The sequence below is a fragment of the Polypterus senegalus genome, chromosome 12 (genome assembly GCF_016835505.1).
Source record: "Polypterus senegalus isolate Bchr_013 chromosome 12, ASM1683550v1, whole genome shotgun sequence".
Classification (NCBI taxonomy): Eukaryota; Metazoa; Chordata; class Cladistia; order Polypteriformes; family Polypteridae; genus Polypterus; species Polypterus senegalus.
In genome coordinates, this window is record NC_053165.1 from 6,028,301 (window position 1) to 6,049,631 (window position 21,331).

At 40.7% G+C, this 21,331-nt stretch overlaps 1 protein-coding gene across 1 annotated transcript in view; it reads right to left on the bottom strand.

Moving 5' to 3' along the window:
* The window catches only part of ptprga (protein tyrosine phosphatase receptor type Ga), a 399,554-nt gene that overhangs the window by 120,203 nt on the left and 258,020 nt on the right, over positions 1-21,331 (bottom strand). Inside the window, exons 5-6 of the mRNA XM_039770749.1 lie at positions 20,968-21,063; positions 5,091-5,157 (exon numbers count right to left, since the gene is read on the bottom strand). Of these exons, the coding sequence (XP_039626683.1) occupies positions 5,091-5,157; positions 20,968-21,063 (163 nt within the window). The remainder of the gene's footprint in view (positions 1-5,090; positions 5,158-20,967; positions 21,064-21,331) is intronic.

Below are 21,331 nucleotides of genomic sequence, written 5' to 3' on the forward strand. Positions count from 1 at the left end.
TGAAAATCGAAAATGTCTGCGATTCAAAGACAAGAAATGCTCTCACAATGTTACTGGTTTCTAGCAGCAGGGAGCTTTTATTTAAACAAAAATATATGCATGTTTATGACAACGGGCAACGGGTTAGCAAATAAAAATCATTTTATGAGAGATTAAATGCAGCGTACCGAGCTACCCTCACTGATGCACAGCAGGTGGACATCTGCCATTCCTCTCTTTCCTTCTCAACATTAAAAAACAAAAATAACAGGATGCATCTAATACTGTGTTAATCCAACTAGAGACACATAAAAATCAAAAGGTACATAATTGTTCAGGTGCATCTCATTCTATCGATCATCATTTGGAGTCTACCGGCAGCCAATTCAATCGATTGCACACAGTCAGTAAGGGCGCACCCTCATCTATAACTGCAATGTGTTATTCACTGGCTGTTCAAGTCGTTCTTTATACAGCGCTCAGCTAATTCAGAATGCTGCTGCAAGAATTACTATATGAACCAGAAAATACAAACATGTCACTTCAGTTCTCAAATCCTTACACTGGCTCCCAGTTAAGTTTAATGCAGATTTCAAAATCCTTCTTTTAACATATGAAGCCTTAAATGGCCAAGGTCCTGCTTGCTTATCTGAGCTTTTTGCAAATTGAGATCTCAAGATATCGGCCTGATTAAGAGTCCAAGTGTTAATAAAATAACAGCAGGAGGTCAAGCTTTTAGTCACTGGGGCCCTAAGTTGTGGAATGATCTACCTGTTAATATAAGAGATGCCCTCTTAGTCTCAGGCTGAAGTTTCCTGACTTTAGTCTGCATACCCTGACTAGAGCTACTGATTGGCTGTGCAAACTGCATTTCTCTTTGCTGGTCAATTGTACAGAAATATAAATAACACAATACTCATAAATCATTGCTAACCTTCCTCTGTCCTGTTTCTTCTTCTTGGTATCCTGATGTGACACTTGGTGCCACTGCTCAAATGCCAGGCTGCTCTCCTACGTATTGAATGTCATCTCGGATAAAGGAGTGTTGGAATCATCGGACAGAAAGGTCCTCTTCATTAGACGGGACGACCAGCACAGGCTCCACTAATGTATGACCAGCAGGGAGTGAATGAGGTCTCCAGGACTGAGACTTTATGTTTGACTTACTCTTTTACAAATTTAATCTCCACCGTTGTCAACTGCCCATAGTTCATCATTGAATTAATAGACAGAAATTGTTTGGTTTCAATTTATGCTTATTCAGTTTCTGCCTTGATCCCTGTGTGTGTGTGTATTTTTTTTAATAAATCTGCATTTATAAGCGTACCAGTTCTGTATTTAGTAATTAGTATAATCTATACTTGTCGTTCAGCATTCTTCACAGGGCTCTGTGCCAGCAATCAGTGAAGAGCGCTATACAAAAGTAAATTGAAATTGTTTAAAAAGGTCCTACAGTTGAGTAAACACCAATCCATGAAGTCGGAGGAATTGTCTGCAGATATTAGAGACGGGATTGTGTCGACGCAGAGATCTGGGGAAGGTTACAAGAAATCTTCTGCAGCATTGAAGGCCTCCATAATTCTAGAATGAATGAAGTTTGGAACTACCACAGCGGTTCTTAGAATTGGCCACCCATCCAAACTGAGCAATTGGTGTTGGGGGGGTTGGGGATATGGGCCTTGGTAAGACAGGTGCATAAGAACTTGATGGCTGAATGGAGATGGGAGAAATTTCCAGAAGGTCAACCATCACTGCAACACTCAACCGTTTTGGACAGGAGCTTCTGCTCAGTAAAAGACACAGGGAAGCCTGCCTGGAGTTTGCAAAAAGACACCTTCAGGACTCTCAGAGCATGACAAACAAGATTATGGGATGATGAAACCAAGTTTGAACTGTTTGGCCTCCATTCTAAGCATTACGTCTGGAGGGAACCAGGCCCTATTAATTACCTTTGCAATACCGTTCCAACAGTGACACATGGTGGTGGCAGCATCAGGGACTGGTAGACTAGACAGGCTCAAGGGAAAGCTGAACAGATCACAGTACCAAGATATAGATATCCTTAATGAAAATCTCCTTCAGAGAACTCTGGACCTCAGGATTGACTGAAGGTTCACCCTTTCACAAGACAAAAGCTTAAATTCAACTCTGGGGATGTCCTTAAAGGGCCCAGCCAAAGCCCAGTCTTGAACCCTAAACCTGAAAAAAAAACTGTCCACCAATGGCCTCCATCCAGCCTGACAGAACTTGAGAGGATCAGCAGAGAAGAATGGCGGAAAAACCTCCAAGTCCAGGAGTGTGAAGCTCGTCACTACAGAAGCATAAAAACTGCAGGACGGAATTGCTGAAGTGGAAGGGCCTTCAGCTAAGTACAGAGTAAGGGGTATAGAATCCTGTTTTCGCTTCGCCATTCTGGGATACTGAAGAGTTTGAAGAGGGAAAAAATGAATTTGAATTTCTTGGGCACAATATCTCAGGGCTGGGGTTCAAGGTCTTATTTATTGTCTTTTTTGTTCAACCAAGCTCAACAACTCAAAATTAATGATACATTTGCTAAATTATCTGCTTTATTTTCTTTGCCTGCATTATGCTCCAGCTAATCACTCCCAGGCACTGCCCTCTGCCCTATAAATCTGCAGGATCTCCCACTGTTACTGGAGGTTCATTTTGAATGTACTATGGAGTGGTGAGTTCTTATGCTCTTTGTTTTCACTTTGTTTTTGTCTTTCTGTATTGAGGCTCTGGTTGCATGGGACTGCCTTATTGCTTTGGTCAAATCCTTCTGCTTTTGTGCTCCATGGAGTATCATTGTTACTGAAGAGCATTTTGATATTTAACTTTTATTTTATAAAGATTCTACAAGGCCATTTTTGTGTCTAGCCAGGGTTTGTGATGGGATTTCCCTCTCTAGTAAATGTTTTTGAAAATTCTTTTAGGATGTACTGTACATGTGCTGGGACTCCTACTTCATAACCCCTGCAAGTTCATGAAATGTGAAAAACGTGAAGGGTCTGAATATTTTCTGAAAGCACTATGACAAAATAATAATTCCCTGCAGAAGATAACTTTAAATTATAAAAAGGTGTAATCAGAAAAAAAATGGAGGATGGAAAAAGTGAGTAGAAAGAGTAGGGAGAGGAGCTTCATGAGAAGAGGTCTATGGTGAAGGCATGGAAATGAGTGTTTTGAAAATCGCACACGAGTGTCGAGAGGACAGAAGCTGAAGAGGAAATCAGATCAGCGCTGGGAGTGAAACCGTTAGGCCTGGAAGGAGAGCTGAAGCAAAATTCAATTGAGATGCTTAAACTGTCAAAGGAAGAGGGTCAGCCGGGGTTAATGAAAGCCACTAGTGTGAATTCAGCAAGCAAAGCGTTTTGCTTCTTGGTCACCCGGGGGACAGAATGCTGCATGTTGTAGTGGTCAGGGTCTGCTTCAAGTTGCAAACAGTAGGGGGCACAGAAGGGGGTAAACAAAGCAAAACATGTTATTATATTTGAAAGGATTAGTCATCAGTAGAAATAGCAGGCCCTCGGAGGAAAAGCACGCTTCAAAGATCAGACCTTCATGAATCCCACCCTCGTCCTCACATGACAAATGTGTGGCTTTCCTCCAATTCAACACAACATGCCCACCTGTGCATTTTCCCTGCTGTCTAAATCCTGTGACACTGCACACCTTGAAAACTAACAATCCATTTATTCTTTTTTATGTAAGCAGCAAAGAATCAACCAGCAAAATCAGAAGAATCACATAAGCCGCTATGAAATAATTGCCGGAAGCAAAAAAAATAATAGCTAAAATGAATTATTCTCGACATCTGCAGAATCAGAATCTGAACTTAACCTGATAGTGAATTTTTGACCCCATAACCAAACTTCCATTCCTATGAAGAAAAAAAATAAATAAATAAAGGGTGGGTCAAAAGCCAGAGAGACAAAAATCAAAATTTTCACAGCCTAAAGCATTAACCAAAAGTTAAAATTTCAATATAAACATGCTAAAAGTCGTAACTCCAAAATGTGCGTAGATATACAGTAACTACTGCACAAAAGATTGTTTTAAGAAAACCAAAAAAGTGGAAATCAGGATCACTACTCTGTTATCTTTCACTGGCACCGAATGATTGTGTTGTGATTATTTATTTGGTGTTATTATGACGGCTTTCCTCTTGTTTTGGGGTTGAATTCCTCAGTTTGCTTGTTTTTTTTTATATATGTAGTTGTTTTAAAGTTGTTATAATTATTTTGTGACGCCATGTTTGTTACTCATTAGATTTGCCCGTTGTGCAGATTGGTTACCACAGGTAGTGTCTGGGGTCACAGACTCATGCTATTATAGGTCAAGTTGTACAAATCCCTTCATTGTCAGAGTTTGTGGATTTCAAAAGCAAAAAAAAAAAAAAATACAAGTTAGGATTAAGTTTTGGGTTTAGACGGCTGGCTTTCTGTCCTTTTACTTTCGATTTTTTCTTTATTTAAAGGAATACTCCCCCCAAGATTTATAATTTTATTGGTTTCTTATTCTGTGTAGTTTGTAGTTGTTGCCAAGAAATATATATTTTTAATGTTTTCTTGCAGAACAGAGATTAAAACAGTTTATAACTTAAAAGAGGCCAATTGTGACCTGTGATGAACAAAGGCAAATATCCACAGAAAAAAAGAAAAAACCTTGCATTACACTGTGTCGCATAATCCACATGTAAGTTTTCTGTTTATACATGCAAAACGTGTAAACCACATGCTATGCTTTATTGGTAAAATATTGTTACATAAAATCAGTGCACATCATAAACAGGAAACTAAAGCCTCATGGGACACCCCTTCTGAACTGAACATCTGCCTCTCTGGCACAGGGCAAAACACCAAATATCCAAGATCTCTAAGGAACTCAGATACCACAAAAAGGGGACACATCACTCAAAAAAGAATCCATCCAACCATCATGCCACTGATAACAAATGAACAAGAACCGGAGAGTGAGACCTGCACCCAGTGTGTCATCATAAAAAATCAAAAAAGGGTGTATTTGTGGAGAATAAATCCTGCACACTGATGGCTTTAGAGGGTGAAGGGAAAGCCCGGAAAGCAGAAAATCTGAAGCATCTGACTCACCATGGTGGACCACCCCTTTGAGCCCATGAATGATCTGCTCCACTGCTGGGTTGTTCCTGTACCCCGCCTGCACACAAGCAAAAAAAAAAAAAACAATGTCAGGACACACTGGCAGTAATATGGACAGCTCAAATATCGGCACATAACTGTTTAAAGTCAGCATTCAAACCCCTTTGCTTCTCACAAGATTAACAACAGGCGTAAATTTCATTCAGCGTTTCAGGGTCAATTTTTTATGAGCTGCTATTGACACTCTGAAATCGAGAGAGATGTTGATTTGCATGTTCTTCAGAGATCAGCAATAGTGTTATGTTAGACTCAGGGCGTGCCTTGTTTGTTTTAAATAATTATTATTGTAATTATGTATTGTTTTACATTTGTTCTGTTTATCTATTATTTAGTAGCTATGTATTGTTCTTCTATTTTTTCTTCTGTTCCTTGCGTTTTGTGGACAGACCACCAAGAGGCAGGGCCAGCCTGATGTCACAGCTGAAGGACCACCCTCAGTCTACATACTGTATGGTGGTGCTGGAGAGCAGATCCTTCAGTGTGTGATGTTAGAGATGGAACTAACAAAAATGTAAAGAAGAACATGAGACATAGCCAGAAATGAGAAACAAAGTAAGAATTTGGGAGGATCTCCTGTATGGATGCCCTTGAAGATGCCCCTGCAGTCTCCTGCTCAAGGCTATACAGCTTTAATTCTTCATCTTTCAGAGTATGACACGTCCTCAAGTCCTGGGATGCACCTGTGGCCAAGGCTACAAACATTCCAAATGTTCCCAGATATCTAATGGTACTTGTATGCAGAAGGAAAAACTCTCTGACCAAACAAAAACAAAGTTCATTGAGTAATGATGGCAAAGAATTCAACAAGAGGCACAAAAGTCAAGGCAGGAAAATATGGCAAAATTAGGCTTTCTTTATAAGGCATACAAATCCAAATATTGAAAATGGAAGACAATACCTTAAAATGAAAATGCAAGGGTCAATATCCAGGAAATGCAAAAATTCAAATCATAGATAGATAGATAGATAGATAGATAGATAGATAGATAGATAGATAGATAGATAGATAGATAGATAGATAGATAGATACTTTATTAATCCCAAGGTGAAATTCACATACTCCAACAGCAGCATACTGATAAAAAACAATATTAATTTAAAGAGTGATAAAAATGCAGGTATAACAGATTAATTTCTGGGTGTTTGGTTTAAGATGAAGTTGCTGTATGAACAGTAGCCTCTCCATTTATAATGCTGAGTGCAGCCCCCCAGCTGCATAATCAGGTGGCCTCGCCCACTTGGGCTCCACCATCAGAAGATCAGGCAAATAAAACTGCATATAATCGTAATGTAATAAAAAAAAGCAAAATATTAATAACACAAACATACAGTATATATAAAACACTGAGAGAACACCACAATTATAGAATTAATAACAAAATATAAAAAATTAGCCAACACACAGATCTCTGGTCCTCAAATAAAGGTGGTTCATATACAGCACACTGGACATGTCCATCTTGGCCACACACATTTGTTTTCAGTAGTAAAAAATACCACTCCAAAGTGAGCACCTCATCAATGTAGCTTTGGAAACATTGGCATAAGGAGGTAATAGCAATGTCTGAATATGGGCAGAAGTCATGAGTGTTCGAGGATCTCTGTGTTTGCCGGTAGCAGACATCACTGCCGGAGGGGTTCTTTTTTCTGGTCCTCGGGTTGTGTAGCACAGGTCAGTGTGTACAGACACTTGTCAGTCTCTGCCACGCATTCATTCTCTTTCCTACACTTAATGCTCAGCAGATGGCACCGCCGTTCATCGTCTTCTTCATATGAGTGGCCTCAACAATGTGCTTCAGGCTCAACAGATGTTGCTGTAGTTCTTTTTCTTTCTGCCATGTCACCTCCTCAAAGACACAACCGCTGATAACTTCATGGAGGTTGCTGGAAGTCACTTTGAGTCATCAGCACACGTCACATCATAAACTTTTCATTAGGCCCAAAATGAAGGTTCTAAAGTCAGTGGTTCACAAATAATCGCATGACAGAAATAGCCCTTAGCATTTTATACATATAGATATTTGAGAAAAAAAAATTGAAAAGTTCATTAAACAGAAAAGAAACACTTGAGCCAGAGAAAGAGCAATTGCAGAAAGTCTGGAGGACTAGTTTTTGAACAAGTCTTGACTACAAATGATGTGAATTAGAAAGGGTTGTGGACAGTTTGCGGAACGCTTTGCTGCCTGCGTGGCTATAACAAACCCCCAATACGTCATTTATAGGAGATTCTTCAAAGGGACCAATTGACGACGTTTTGCAGCAGTTGTCCAAGAGGAGAAGCAACAAGGGCTCTTCTCCAACATAGCGATATACAGGAGAACAGTATGATAATCGGACAACTCTGCAATGATTATGGGTCATGAAATACGCAAAATTAGGCCATTAGTAAAAAGAAAAAGTAGAGTAAAACATTTCTTTTCTGCCAAAGTCATGTAAGCCTGCAAATTAATCAGAAACAGTGGAATTTTGCTAATTGTATAAAAACGACTCTGGTCCTTGGTCTGCAGCTGGCAACTGGAAATCTCCACTAAGCATTTCAGTCACCGGCCAGCCCTAAAATAGCTCTCACATTGGAAACAATTACATTCCCTTTTCATATGCGCCTCGTCCTTCTGCACTGGCACAGTAGCTAATGCATTTATTTATTTTTAAAAAAATGCCCTGCAGCCGCCTGCAGGAGGACATTGCAACCTGAATTTGAGTGCTAAACTGTGAATGTGATAAAGAGGAAAGAAATGGAGATTGATTTTCCAGGGCAGGCGCTTCAAAGAGCAAACTACAATACAAAGTCTGTCAGCTTCGCTCTCCAGTAGCAAGAGCAGAAAAAGTTTTGATATGGCCCCCTGCCACTGACTCTGAAGTCGCATTATGTTAAAGTGAAAATGGCTAAACTGATAAATAAACTGATGGCACTGTTTATACATTTTCTTATGTTGCAGCCTTGTGCTAAAATCATTTATTTTCCCCCACGTCATGCAACACTCAGTACCTCAGAATTCACAAAGAGCTAAAAAACATATTCTTAAAATCCTGTTATTTAAAAGAAAAACCTGAAATATCCCACTGCCACAAGTATTTAGGCCCTTGGTTTTGGCCCAGGGTGCATCCCATTCTATTCATCATCATTGAGATGTTTCTCCACCTTGTCTGGAGTCCACCTGTGCTCAGATAATTGAGTGCACCTGATTAGGAGCAGCACTCAGTGGTCTGTAGATCAGGGGTGGGCAACGTCAGTCCTGGAGGGCCGCAGTGGCTGCAGGTTTTCATTCCAACCCAATTGCGTAATTAGAAACCAATCCTTGCCAGTCACAGACTCTTACTGAATTTTATAGCTTGACAGTCTGCAATGCCTAAGCAAACGTTTATGGATGTGGTGAGAGAGGACATGCAGGTGATGAGTGTGACAGAACAAGAGGCAGAGGACAGGAAGATATGGAAGACGATGATCCGCTGTGGCGACCCCGAACGGGAGCAGCCAAAAGAAGATAGTCTGCAATGTCAGGTTCTTATATTGTAGATTTTTATTTTCCTTTCCAAGGATATTATTCAAATGATTTGAAGCCTAAACCAGATCATCTTCAGTCTGACACATTTTTCTCTTCATTGTTTTATTAAACTAAATGGTGCAGGATGAAGCCACACAGGTGTAAATGGAAACAAGTTCAATGGAGAACTGCCGGCTCCTTTGTCATCTGTGACTCTAAAGAAATCCAAATCCTATTATGTGATATCATCTAGTGTTAAATTCTGCTCCATACTTGTACATTTTTTAATTTTTATACCGTATTGAGGATTTGTTCTGTTCTGAGTATTGTACTATATTGACCCCCTTCTTTTTGACACCCACTGCATGCCCAACCTACCAGGAAAGGGGTCTCTCTTTGAACTGCCATTCTGGAGGTTTCTTCCATTTTTTCCCCCTACAAGGGTTTTTCTTTGGGAGTTTTTCTTTTGTCTTCTTAGAGAGTCAAGGCTGGGGGGCTGTCAAGAGGCAGGGTCTGTTAAAGCCCATTGCGGCACTTCTTGTGTGATTTTGGGCTCTACAAAAATAAACTGTATTGTATTATTACTAATAAGGAGCCATTAAAAACAATTAATGTACGCAGCTGTCTAAGAGTGAAATAAACAATTAATGGTGGGGGTCCTTCACAAGCGAGACCACTAAAATGAAGCATCAAAATGTCCCTTAAGCACTAAGTGCTTCATCAGCAATAATTGGATTGGAACCAAAACCTGCAGCCACTGCAGCCCTCCAGGACTGGCACTGCCCACCCCTGCTCTGGATGGTTCCACAGGGGAGCCAAAACCAAGCCATGAGGTCAGAGACAAATCTGGAGAAACGTTGAAACAATTAGCATTTCAGTTTTCTTGTGTCTCCTTGGAGTGCTACATACAGTAAACGTTTTGCATCAAGGACTTCAAATCCAGGATCTGAGTTAGTTTGAAAGTTGTTAAATTATTTCTGTGTCTTTTGTGACACCATTCTGTTTTTCACAAGTGCTGTCACTTTGTGTCTTTGTTGCCATTATGTGGTGGCCTGTTGTCCAGAGTGTATGAAACAAGCATGTCAGGGGACCATGGCGGATCAGAGCAGGTGCAGATTTTTAAGAACAGTGCGGCTCAGACTCCGTGAGTGTAGGTGTGTAGTGGGAGGAAAGCCGAACAGTCGTGCAGTGCTTAATGGAGAGAAAAACGGCTGATTGCTCGTTCACGTGCATGAGCGCAAACGGCACAGCTATCTGTCATTAATGGCTTGTTAGGGAAGCACCTACGCTCACAGGGCTATAAATAAAAAAGTCTAAGTGAAACAAAAACGAGGAAAAGACAAAGGGAAGGAAAATCACGGAGACGAAGAGAGGGCAAGAGCGCAGTGAGGACTTTGTTGTGCCGCCCACTGTGTCTCCCTTGAGATATGGGCCTACGTTTCTTCCCAAACTGTTTGCCCAGTGGGTCTTCCCTAAGACTCCCACCTTTGCAGGTTTTCTGGTGATGGAAGGTACCGCAGCGACAGTTAAGGAGTGCAGTTCTTTGACGTTTAGTGTACTGATGTTGAGCTTTGACTGTGGACAACAAACGCTGGGTTCTCTATGGGCTTTTGTGAAAGATACAACAGATCTCTGGCTTAAAATTGTTTTGGTCTCATTCATTCCCATCTCCCACCTGATTATTTCTACGCAGAACATAAATGAGGCTTTAGGGAGCAGTATTTCTTATTTTCCATTCTCCACAAAATCTCACAAAAACGCTGGCAAAAACAAATTTTAGTGTCACGTTTTATAGAGAACATTAATTGCATCAAGACCAGCCTGTTTCGCTCACCACTGATGATCTTTTTCAGATTGGATAAAGAGTCAGGAATTGTGATGCCGGGACCTAAGTAGTGTGCTGGATCATGGCAGGCCACCACTGGCATTACGGTGTGCATTGTACCAGAGCAGAGACCATGAATCCATCAGGAGAAGCCACTCTCTGCCTGCATCTGCGTTACACTGACACACGTCAATGAGCATGGATGTTCCTCCAAGCTGCCAACGCTGATTTCAAGCCATGCTCAGCGCTGAAGGTGGCAGCTGCAACTGAGAATTAGGTTACATTGATTTAATCACCTGCCGGCATCCAAAGCAGCTCAGCCAACATCCATGTTTACTGAAGGGGAAAAAAGAAAGAAATAAACGAGGAAGAAAGCAAACACATTACACTCGCCAGTAACCATGGCTTCCATTGCTGGCACTGTCCGGCATCCTTGCTGGCCTTCACGCCTTCTGATTGGGATCAGGCAGTTAGTCTGATGAAAGCATAGCTTTGGCAGGTGGCTTTTCTGATTAGCTCAGATGAAAGTTAAAAAAGTTACTGAAACTGCAGCCATTCGATTAAAAATGCAGCAAATACTTGGAGTGGACAAGGACGCAAGGTAAAGGAGAAAAGTGGAAGGAAGGGGGCAAGACACTTCCTCAGTGCAGAGCATTAAAACTGGTCATCTCTCTGTCTGCCCACCAAGAATATCGCCTAAGCATCTCCATGATTAGCCGAGGTGCAAATGTCCTGCACTTTATGATCACAAGACTATTATGCCCTGGCACTAATTGTTTCATTAACTGCCTCGTCAGCGCCAGCTGCGGATGGCCACCTTAATTATGCAGCCGCTTTTCTTTCTTGATTAGTCTGCAGCACTTCGGCTTGCGAACCTCTCCAGGCACACCAGAAGCCAAAGCAGTGACGACACCGTATTGAAAAACCTGGTTTGCAAATCAAATCGACAGTCGCTGATGCCCTCTTTGATAAAATGGGCACCTACTGTATGTTATAGGTACATGAAGATGGGGTTAAGTCAGTCAACAAGTGGTAAATGAGCCAGTGAGGAAAGTGCAAAGTCACCAGACAAGGAGCAAGGACAGCCAATGATCATGGCAAAGCAAGTGGAGGCATCTGGGAGCGTTGGCAGTCCATCCTCCCCGTGACGTGGCTGTCACTGGGAGTGTCACCGGACTGGTTACACCATCTGGCCACGAGGCTCTCTGTGTGGGCACCATTCAATAAAGGATTCTGGTCTGGGTTAATCCAATTCAGGGGCTCGGGAGACTGGAGCATACCCTGGCAATATCATATAATATAATATAATATAATATCTACTCTCTATATATAAAATCCTAAGCCTAAAACTGCAACAATTTTGTGGAACGATTTTATGTGACATTTTTATGTCATGTTATATATGTTTGGTATCACTCTTTTCAGAATTTATCAAACTTTAATGTGATGTTGTTAGATTTTCAGATTCTTATTCCGTTTTTAAATTATAAACTGAAATATCAAGAAAGTCGTGGTTTTTAATATCAAGAAAGTCGTGGTTTTTATTTTTGATTGAGTAAACTTTCTTTCACAGGAGCAAATTATTTTAAAAAATTATCTATTCATAACACCAATGTTTGTATTTAGTGATTGAGTTAGCTGAAGATCGAGGTACCAAAGGTACCAGGGGGTTGGGCGCCAAAGTAATATAATATAATATGGGCGGCACGGTGGTGCAGTGGTAGCGCTGCTTCCTCACAATTAGGAGACCCGGGTTCGCTTCCCGGGTCCTCCCTGCGTGGAGTTTGCATGTTCTCCCCATGTCTGGGTGGGTTTCCTCCGGGCACTCCGGTTTCCTCCCACAGTCCAAAGACATGCAGGTTAGGTGGATTGGCGATCCTAAATTGGCCCTAGTGTGTGCCTGGTGTGTGGGTGTGTTTGTGTGTGTGTGTCCTGCGGTGGGTTGGCACCCTGCCCAGGATTGGATTCCTGCCTTGTGCCCTGTGTTGGCTGGGATTGGCTCCAGCAGACCCCCGTGACCCTGGATGGTCTATCTGTTGTGTGATTGGTCACGTGTTTCTTAAGGCAAAAATGCAATTACGTAATGAAGACAGAAAAAGAATAATCACAAAAGATCCCGACACACACCGATCTGGAAATTCAAAAAAAATTAGGTTGCAACAAACTGGTTGTCAAAACAGTTTATTATAATAGAACCACAGTCCTGTAAGTCCATCTATTGATAATCCCTCAGGACATGGTACATGTGGGTTCATAATCCAAAGTATGTTTTGTGTTTTTTGATCATCAAATGTGTCAAAGAACTCTAATAAAAAAGAAGGAAAAAGAAGAGCAGCAACATCTGCTAAGCATCAGGCACATTGTGGAAGGCGCTTAAGACAGAGCAATTGAGCAGCAGGCAGACATGAAAGCTCCTGGGCAATATAATATAATATAATATAATATATAATATAACTCTAAGGTCTGTGTGTTTAGTCCCTCTGAGCAATCTAATTGGTCAGTTTGGCTTTGGTGATGCGATGAAAAAGGGAAGTGCAAGTGTGAGATGCATGACAAGGAGTACAGGTGCACGTTCAGAGAGTTGCCTTCAAAGACATCAAGTATAAAACTGGACAGGAGGTTGCTTCAAAAATAATCACAGAGTCTGAGAAGCAGGCTGTACTGGAACATGCTCGAGAGCTGGAGCACTGCTTAAGAAACATTCACACATGCACAAACAGAGAAAAGGAGCTAAGCATATATGCAGGACAAAAGATAGAATAATTAAAAAAATATTTGCTATTACCTGTCTTTGACAGGTACAGTGGGTAGTAATATATACAATGATAAATCTCCTGGTGTTCATGTCTGGGTGTAATGTTGTCCAATGTCCACAAGGGGGACAGCAATGTCTGATGAACAAAGGCAACAAGACACACAAAGAAAGAGGGATGGAAGGACTAGCATACCAAACTTACTTTTTTACTTTTGTGTCCATTTTAATAAATGGGGGTTTCACTATAATATAATATAATATAATATAATATAATATAATATAATATAATATAATATAATATAATATAATATAATATAATCAATGTCATGAGTTCAAATCCCTCACACAGTCATCATCGGTGTGAATTTCACTAGTAAAACTTAATGCCGGGCTTCACGGTGCCCCACAGAGTTATCATGTATGAATGTAGGGGTCAAAGTGACACCACATCTGCCACCCTCACTGTTGCCCCAACCGTTCTTCCTTGAAGGGCTTAGCACAGCCCAATAATTTGAACATGTCACTCGACACTGGCCTTGAAACCTCTGACTCCCTTACAAATGAATATTTTCCCAACTTGCCATGTTTGTCAGCTAAGCCTTCAACAGCTGCAGTGTAATAGACGGGTTTGCCTTGCAGAGTGCTACAAACACTGTTAATGGTAAATGAAAAAGTAAACGCTACGTTAGCCATTTATTTCTTGGTATGCTTTATGCTAATTAAGTCTAATTAAATTTTAACCAAGCTGCATATTACTGTAACTTACACGAAGATAAATATTCTTTATTTAGACAATATAGCCATTCCTCGTCAGCGTCAATTGGAGACCTAATGAGATTTTTTTCTTTTAATTTATACAATATCAATTTCACACAAACCTGTTAAGACCACTTTAAGGAGCATTGGTGGGTTTCCACGTCTTTAAATCACAGTCTGTCATTTTATGGGGGTGATCCCCGTCGAAGTGTTCAGGGTTCATAAGCCTTGCTTGGGGCCCAGCAATGATTACAAAAATGATTATTGAGTAGTTGGCAGAAGACTTCAGGAAGCCTTCAGACCCCTTCATTTTCCTCACATATTGTTATGTTGCAGGCTAAAATGATTTAAATTCTTATTTTTTTACTCATCAAGCTACACTCAATATTCTAAAATGACAAAGTGAATACAGGAGTTTTTAAAATGTATTAAAAACATAGAAGCAGAAAGGAGATTGTGATATACATAACAAGTTGGGTATGTTTTATGATACCAAGGTATGTGGATTGGCAGATAACTAAGAATCACAGAGGGACTTGGACAGCATGCACAGGTTTGGGCAGATGTGTGGCAGATGAAGTTTAATGTCAGTACATGTAAAGAATTACACATAGGAAGTAAAAATGTGACAACTAAACACACAATGGGAGGTCTGAAAATTGAAAATCCATCTCATAAGAAGGACCAGGGAGTCGTAGTGGGACTTGTCACTGTCAACTGCCAGACAGTGTTCAGAGGCCATTAAGAAGGCTAACAGAATGTCCGGTTATATAGCGCCTTGATGTGTGCAGTACAAGTCACAGGAGGTTCTGCTCAGGTCTTTATAACACACTGGTGAGACCTCACCTGGAGTCCTGTGTGCAGTTTGGGTCTCCAGGCTACAAAAAGGACAAAGCAGCACTAGATAAAGTCCAGAGAAGAGCAACAAGGCTGACGTTTTCTGTCATTGTGGGTTATTGAGTGTAGATTGATGGTCACAAATGGTAACTTTATCCATTTCAAATTAAATCTACAGCTCAAAGTGTGCAGAAAGTGAAGGCATCTGAATAATTTCTGAATCCACTCTAATTGAAAGACTGATGAAAGGTGCTCTGTGCCAGACAGACAGACAGATATTTATTTCAGTTCAGTTAATTTTTAGATGGAAATTAAATGTATAACACAATAAAGTGTGCAGAAAGTGAAGGGGACCAAACACTTTATGATCATGACAGGAATTTTGTGCGGTAAACCTTTAATGGCATATGCTATTTCAGTGTGCAACTCAAATAATAGCCCCCTCATTCACACCAATGCTCTCTTCTGGTTTACTTTGTAATGTGCTTCGTCATAATACTCAAAGTGAAAGGCGCTATATGAAATGAGTTTTTTGCTCATAGTATACAGCTCGTATTTATCACTTACTCATCCAGTGGGGTTGTAGAATGTAAAGGGTGCCGAGTATTTTCTGAATCCACTGTATATCATTTCGGGGCCAGCGTCTATCACACCAGCAGTAGTTAGGAAGAAGATACCAACCATGAAGAGGAGGCCAGTCCCCACACTCATTAAAAAAGGGTCAGCTGAGAGCCTCCCATTGCTGTGAACTGCATGTATTTTCACTAAGGGATGGAACCAAAGACAACCCCAGCAAGCCCGTGCAAACACTGTTAGACTGTGGCAGTGTGACACTATGGCTAGGGAAATGCCCACAAGATTGCTGGTTTAATTTCCTCATCAACTCCCGGTGTGACCCTGAGCAGATCACTTAAAGGCTGTGTTACTGTGCTGCCCTAATATTCCAGTTAAGATATACTTTATTATTTACAGTCAGTTTCTTTCTGCACATTTAAAGAAATCCGTGACTCAAACCCTTTAGCTTGTTGGCACCCCTCTCCCGAACACTCAGAGATGCTGCTGTTATTATCCCAAGTGTTTATTTAGCAGACCAACTCACAAAAACAAAAAAAATCAATACATGATAAATCCAAGTGTTTAGGAATAAAGTCGAGTGGTAACAAGCAATGGAGGTGAGAATTTAAGGTTGAGCCTTAAGGTGAGTGCCCATAACACAAACCCTTATCTAGTAAGGTGTGCCTTTTAAATGCGAGTTTCACAGCAATAAACAAGGAAACAACAAATGGAAAGGGAATAATCATCTTTAATGGAAAAAGAAAAATACACTGAGATGTGTCTGAAAACAGCAGTGGGGGGCCCGGCGCACACAATGCCGGCAAACACTCAGCATTCCGCCTGTCAGGTCTTTAATATTAAGGTTCTATTGGGAAGTCTCTAACGGGCCTAATGATATGCTAAGCGAGTTCTCCACTTCTGCACAAATTTCAGAATAATGGTCTTATTAATGCCAACTGAACACAACTGGAAGGAAAGTAATTCCACCGTGCAGTATAAAGATTTGCAGCTATTAGCATAGTGAATTATTACCCCTTTTACAGACGCTCACGGCACACATGGCAGCCATAAGTTACCGCTATGTAAATATAACTTTAGTAAAAGGAAATGAAGCAACTGACAAGTGTGTCGTCGATTACTCCCTCGACAAAGCATCAGTCACACAGACAGGAGGACAGGGGCTTCACTCATTAAGTTGCTGCTGGCCACACTGCACAGGCCGAATGCAGGCTTTGCACACTTTTTAGCAATCCATCCATCCAACCAACCAATCCATTTAATGTAATTCAGGGCATTATCCTACAATGTGGCACCAGGTCATTGCAGGAGGCACTCTGTCATTCACCTACCCATGTCAGAATTTTCCTTTGCTGACAGTGACCTCCAACCTTTTTGTAACAGAAATCCTCAACCTTGGCCAAGAACCCCTGCTGCCTAGTGTTTGGAGACAACCACGAATGACGCTGGCTTAAGAGTGGGCAGGAACAATTAGAGAGCTCTCCGAGTGTCACTTTTCTAAACCAATCCAATGCATCACGAAGGCGGAGCTCAAAGCAGGGGCGGGGATTCTGAACTACAGAGAGCAGATGTTCTAGCTGCATTTGTCCAAAGTTCCCAAACGTTCTGCAGCTTCAGCTTATATCATAAAACAATTTGGGCAAAAGTGTGACACGTATTCAAGTAATTCCATAGTCCAAGTGTCTTTTTAGCAAAATTCAAAGCAAAACAGTTCACAAAAATTGACAATACAATAAAGGAAAAGTTATTGTTTAAAGAAAGTTCTGTTTAAGGCTTCCTTATCTTGTTTCACTTCTCTCTATACTTTCAAATGTTCAGATCTTTATAAAACATTTGTATGGTGATGTTCTGCTTGTAAGCTAATCTAACAGTCCATGCTTCTACCTGGCTTAATTAGCACTCTGATTTTACAGGAATTGCTACAAAAGTTAATTTACATGCTGCTTTACAGAGTAAAAGATTATACCAAAGTAACTACAGTAAGTGAAATGAATATTATATTCAAATTAAGCAGACACTTGTGTGAATTTAACACTAACTTTTTAAAATTGGCTACTAGAGCTGAAGTCTTTATCCGGGTCTGACAGAGAGCAGGCATCTGATTTCGATAAATTCTCTATGGCCGAGACATCTTCTGAGAAGCCCCCCATTAAACATTTAAATGTGTGATGTATCATTGAAGAGCACAATGTGTGTTAGGAACAAACATAACCTGCTGTAAGGGAAGACTCTTCTGTAAAATCAGATTATTCATTGGCATTTGAAGACATCAATGGACTAGCAGTAAAAGAGAACAATACGTTATTGGCTGTTCTTCACACAGCAAAGAATTTACAGTAAATAACTGGAGAAAATGTGGGCCAATAAGATCCTGTGAAATTGTTGGTAATTACTATAAAAAACAATTACAGTATATGGCTGGGCTTGAGTGCACAGCGTCTTCTTGTCCATGTATAGGGTGGACCAGATCTAATTATGCAATTTTCATTACACTATAACTTAAGTTAATTACATAGAAAATCACCCGAAAAACAACAACAACATTTATTTATATAGCACATTTTCATACAAACAGTAGCTCAAAGTGCTTTACATATTAAAGAATAGAAAAATGAAAGACATAATTATAAAAAAATAAATCAACATTAACATCGAATAAGAGTAAGGTTCAATGGCCAGGGGACAGAAAAACAAAAAAACTCCAGACGGCTGGAGAAAAATAAAATCTGTAGGGATTCCAGACCATGATACCGCCCAGTCCCCTCTGGGCATTCTACCTAACATAAATGAAACAGTCCTCTTTGGATTTAGGGTTCTCACGGAAGGGCTTGATGATGAAAAATCCCGAACCATCGAGAAGTGCGCAAACTGGCGACATGAAGAATCGTTTTCACACCAAACTGGAATCATCCCCGCATAAATCAAAGTCATCCAGAATATCTGGATCTGCATAATTAGATCTGGACCACCCTGTATGTGTGTGTATATATATATATATATTACAGCTCTTGGTTGTTTTTTACAGTTACATTGCATTGTATTTGTAATTCAGTTCATAGGCAGTTTTCTGGATTCTCCCTGATTTACTGTCCTGGCAACTCAAGGTTGTAAATATCCAAAATTGAAAATGTTGTACAATATTTTTAAAATTGGAATATTTAGAAACATAACAATTGTATCAGAGCGAGGCTTCCCTGGGAAAAGAGGAGGAGAACAAAGTGTGCTTTAGTTGCAGACAATTAAAATGGAAGAAACTAATGAAATGTCTCCATAAATAAAGATATTGCGTTTGCACCGAAATTATTTTGGCAAAGTTGTGATGAGAGTTTGAGGGTTGTGTGACGCTTTCTACAGGCCATAACTATTTCTTGGGCGTGTTACACAAATGAAACTAACTTACTTAAAATTGTTGCCTTGTTATTTCATTAATCTCGTCACAGAGAACCCTGCTCTTCCCATGATGGGCCTCCCTCAAGCTTGTTGTGCTCAAGAATGTCAAGCAGATGGAGTTATTTGTAAATGTGATCCTGACTTATTTATTTAAAACACTCATTTTTCAGATATCGCCCACCCTTCTCCAATTCCGTGAATTGACGGCAAACAGAGTGTACCATGACACCGATGACCAAGGCTAGTATGGGACTCTTTTTTATTCTTTTTAACGTTGACATCATAATGCACTTAGCTTTACTTATTCATCTGTATGTTCTCTTATCTGAATGTGTGGGACCACCAGAATAAGCCATTTAGGCTCTCTCTTCTCACAGTTAGAGAGGAGGCTTTCCATGACTTTTGCTCATCATCATTGTCTTCAGTTTTGGCCTTTTAACCCAGTTCACTCAGGGACTGAGTTGATTTCTATTCTGGATTTGTGGTAATAGGAAAAATCTCAAATTTACCCATTGAAAAATGAAATGTACAGCACAGTAAAGGGAGTGTGGCGTAGTGGTTAAGGCCTTGGATGTTTGTGGGTTCAAATCCTGCTAATAACACTGTGACCATGAGCCAGTCTATTCACCTTCTTCAATTGGAAAAAAAACCCAAAAGGTAACCAATTATATCTCAAATGTATAACGGCATTAGGCAAATAACTGCAAGAGTACACAATGTGATGGATTCTGAATAATTTCTGTATCCACTGTGAGGGTTACTGGGGCATTAAGTTCAAGCCCTGGATGGGATGCCACCCACTCATACATTTTCAGAACACTGCAGTCTCAGTGGTAGGAATCCACTCCAAATGGGACACGAGTCTAGCGCTGCACACACTCTTGAACAAACACACACTCACTCACTCGGGGCTTCTGTGGTAATACCCACCCTTGGATTCCCAGATAACCAAGACATTCTTCTCCTCCCCACTACCAGTTGGCTGGAGGCTGCTAATGGTTTCCACCAAGTCACATCAGCCACAAGAAATCAAAAAAGGCACAGCAGTAGAACATCATTACCTTGCGGCCATGGCAGCGCAGGAATCCCAAATGGAGTCGAGATCCAGGATTAGGTCAGATCCCGATTACACAAGCGAGAAAAGAAAAGTAATTGGGTCTCCAAAGGCGATCGATATTACAAAATTAACTTTTAATCCTGCCAATTCCACAAGCTGCAGCTGGTGAAAGTTTGATCCTCTGTCCTTTACACTTAGTGAAGTTAAAATATTCTGTCCAGCCAATCCTCCAGACAAGGACTTCCTCCCCACCCCAGCTTGGCACACTTAGAGCATCATGGGAGGGGGGCAGCCAAAATGACAAGGGTGGAATTCACTTGTTAGTAAAAGCAGAGCTACATTGCCAATTAAAAAGTATTCAACCCCTTGGAAGTTTTCCCATTTTACTGTTATCCAACATTAGTTCACTGTGGATTTAATTTGGAGTTCTGACACCAAAGGATCAGAGTTCACTTTGACATTACAGTGTCTTTTTCTGTGGACTGGTGTCAAAAAATCCAAATTAAATTCACTGTAAATTAATGTTGGATGCCAAGGATAATAAGGAAATGGTAAAACTTCCAGGGGTGTGAATACTTTTAATAGGTGATGTAGCTCTACTTTTGCTAACAGGTGAATTCCACCCTTGTAATTCTGGCTGGCCCTCTCCCAAGATGCTCTAAGAGCACCCCTGGGTGGGAGCCCTAGTGAGTCTTTTTCTTTTAATCAGTGTTAAAATAAGCCCAATTAAATCCACTCGCTGAGACTGGATGCTGTATAACAAGAAGGGGACACTGCATGGGCGAAACATGCAAACTCCAGAGACTGTTATCAGGCCAATACTTGAACCCAGAACAGCATGGAGCTGCGAGACACCACCGTACCACCATGACAGGTCACACTTGACTTCCAGATCTTCTTCATATTTTCCTGTAGGGCTGCTGAACTGGATGGTGAGAACTGTGGAGGGCATGTGAGCTCTTGGCTATGTCACACTTACATTGTTCCAATTTTGATGGTCACAGCTCCAACTGTCATAACAGTGCCCCAATGCCTGCCAGTGGGCACAATTTATTTTTGGTCCGGCTAGTTCTTGGAGTTAAGATGTTTACCCACAGCTAAAATACCACATCCTAAACAGTCACCCTTACCTGAAAGAAAACTGCCATGGCACCGATGATCCTCTTGTCCAAAAGTGCAGACCTGATGCTGTCAAAGTCATCCGAGTTATAAAAGTAAATCTGCATCTGTCAAAAAAAAAAAAGAGAATTGGAACACGGGTTAGAGCAAAGGGTCTACATACTTCTGGGAATGAAGATTTCACGTTTTCATTTTCAATAAATTTGCCAACCTTTCTGAAAATCACTCTGTCATTATGGCTTATTGAGCAGGGAAGATTATGCATGGCAAAACTGAATGCAGTCCAGCATGTTAAGCAGATTGAAATGTAACGCATATGCATGTGGTGCATTATGTTTTTATGTTCTGACACAGTCTCATTGTGTCGTAGTTAAA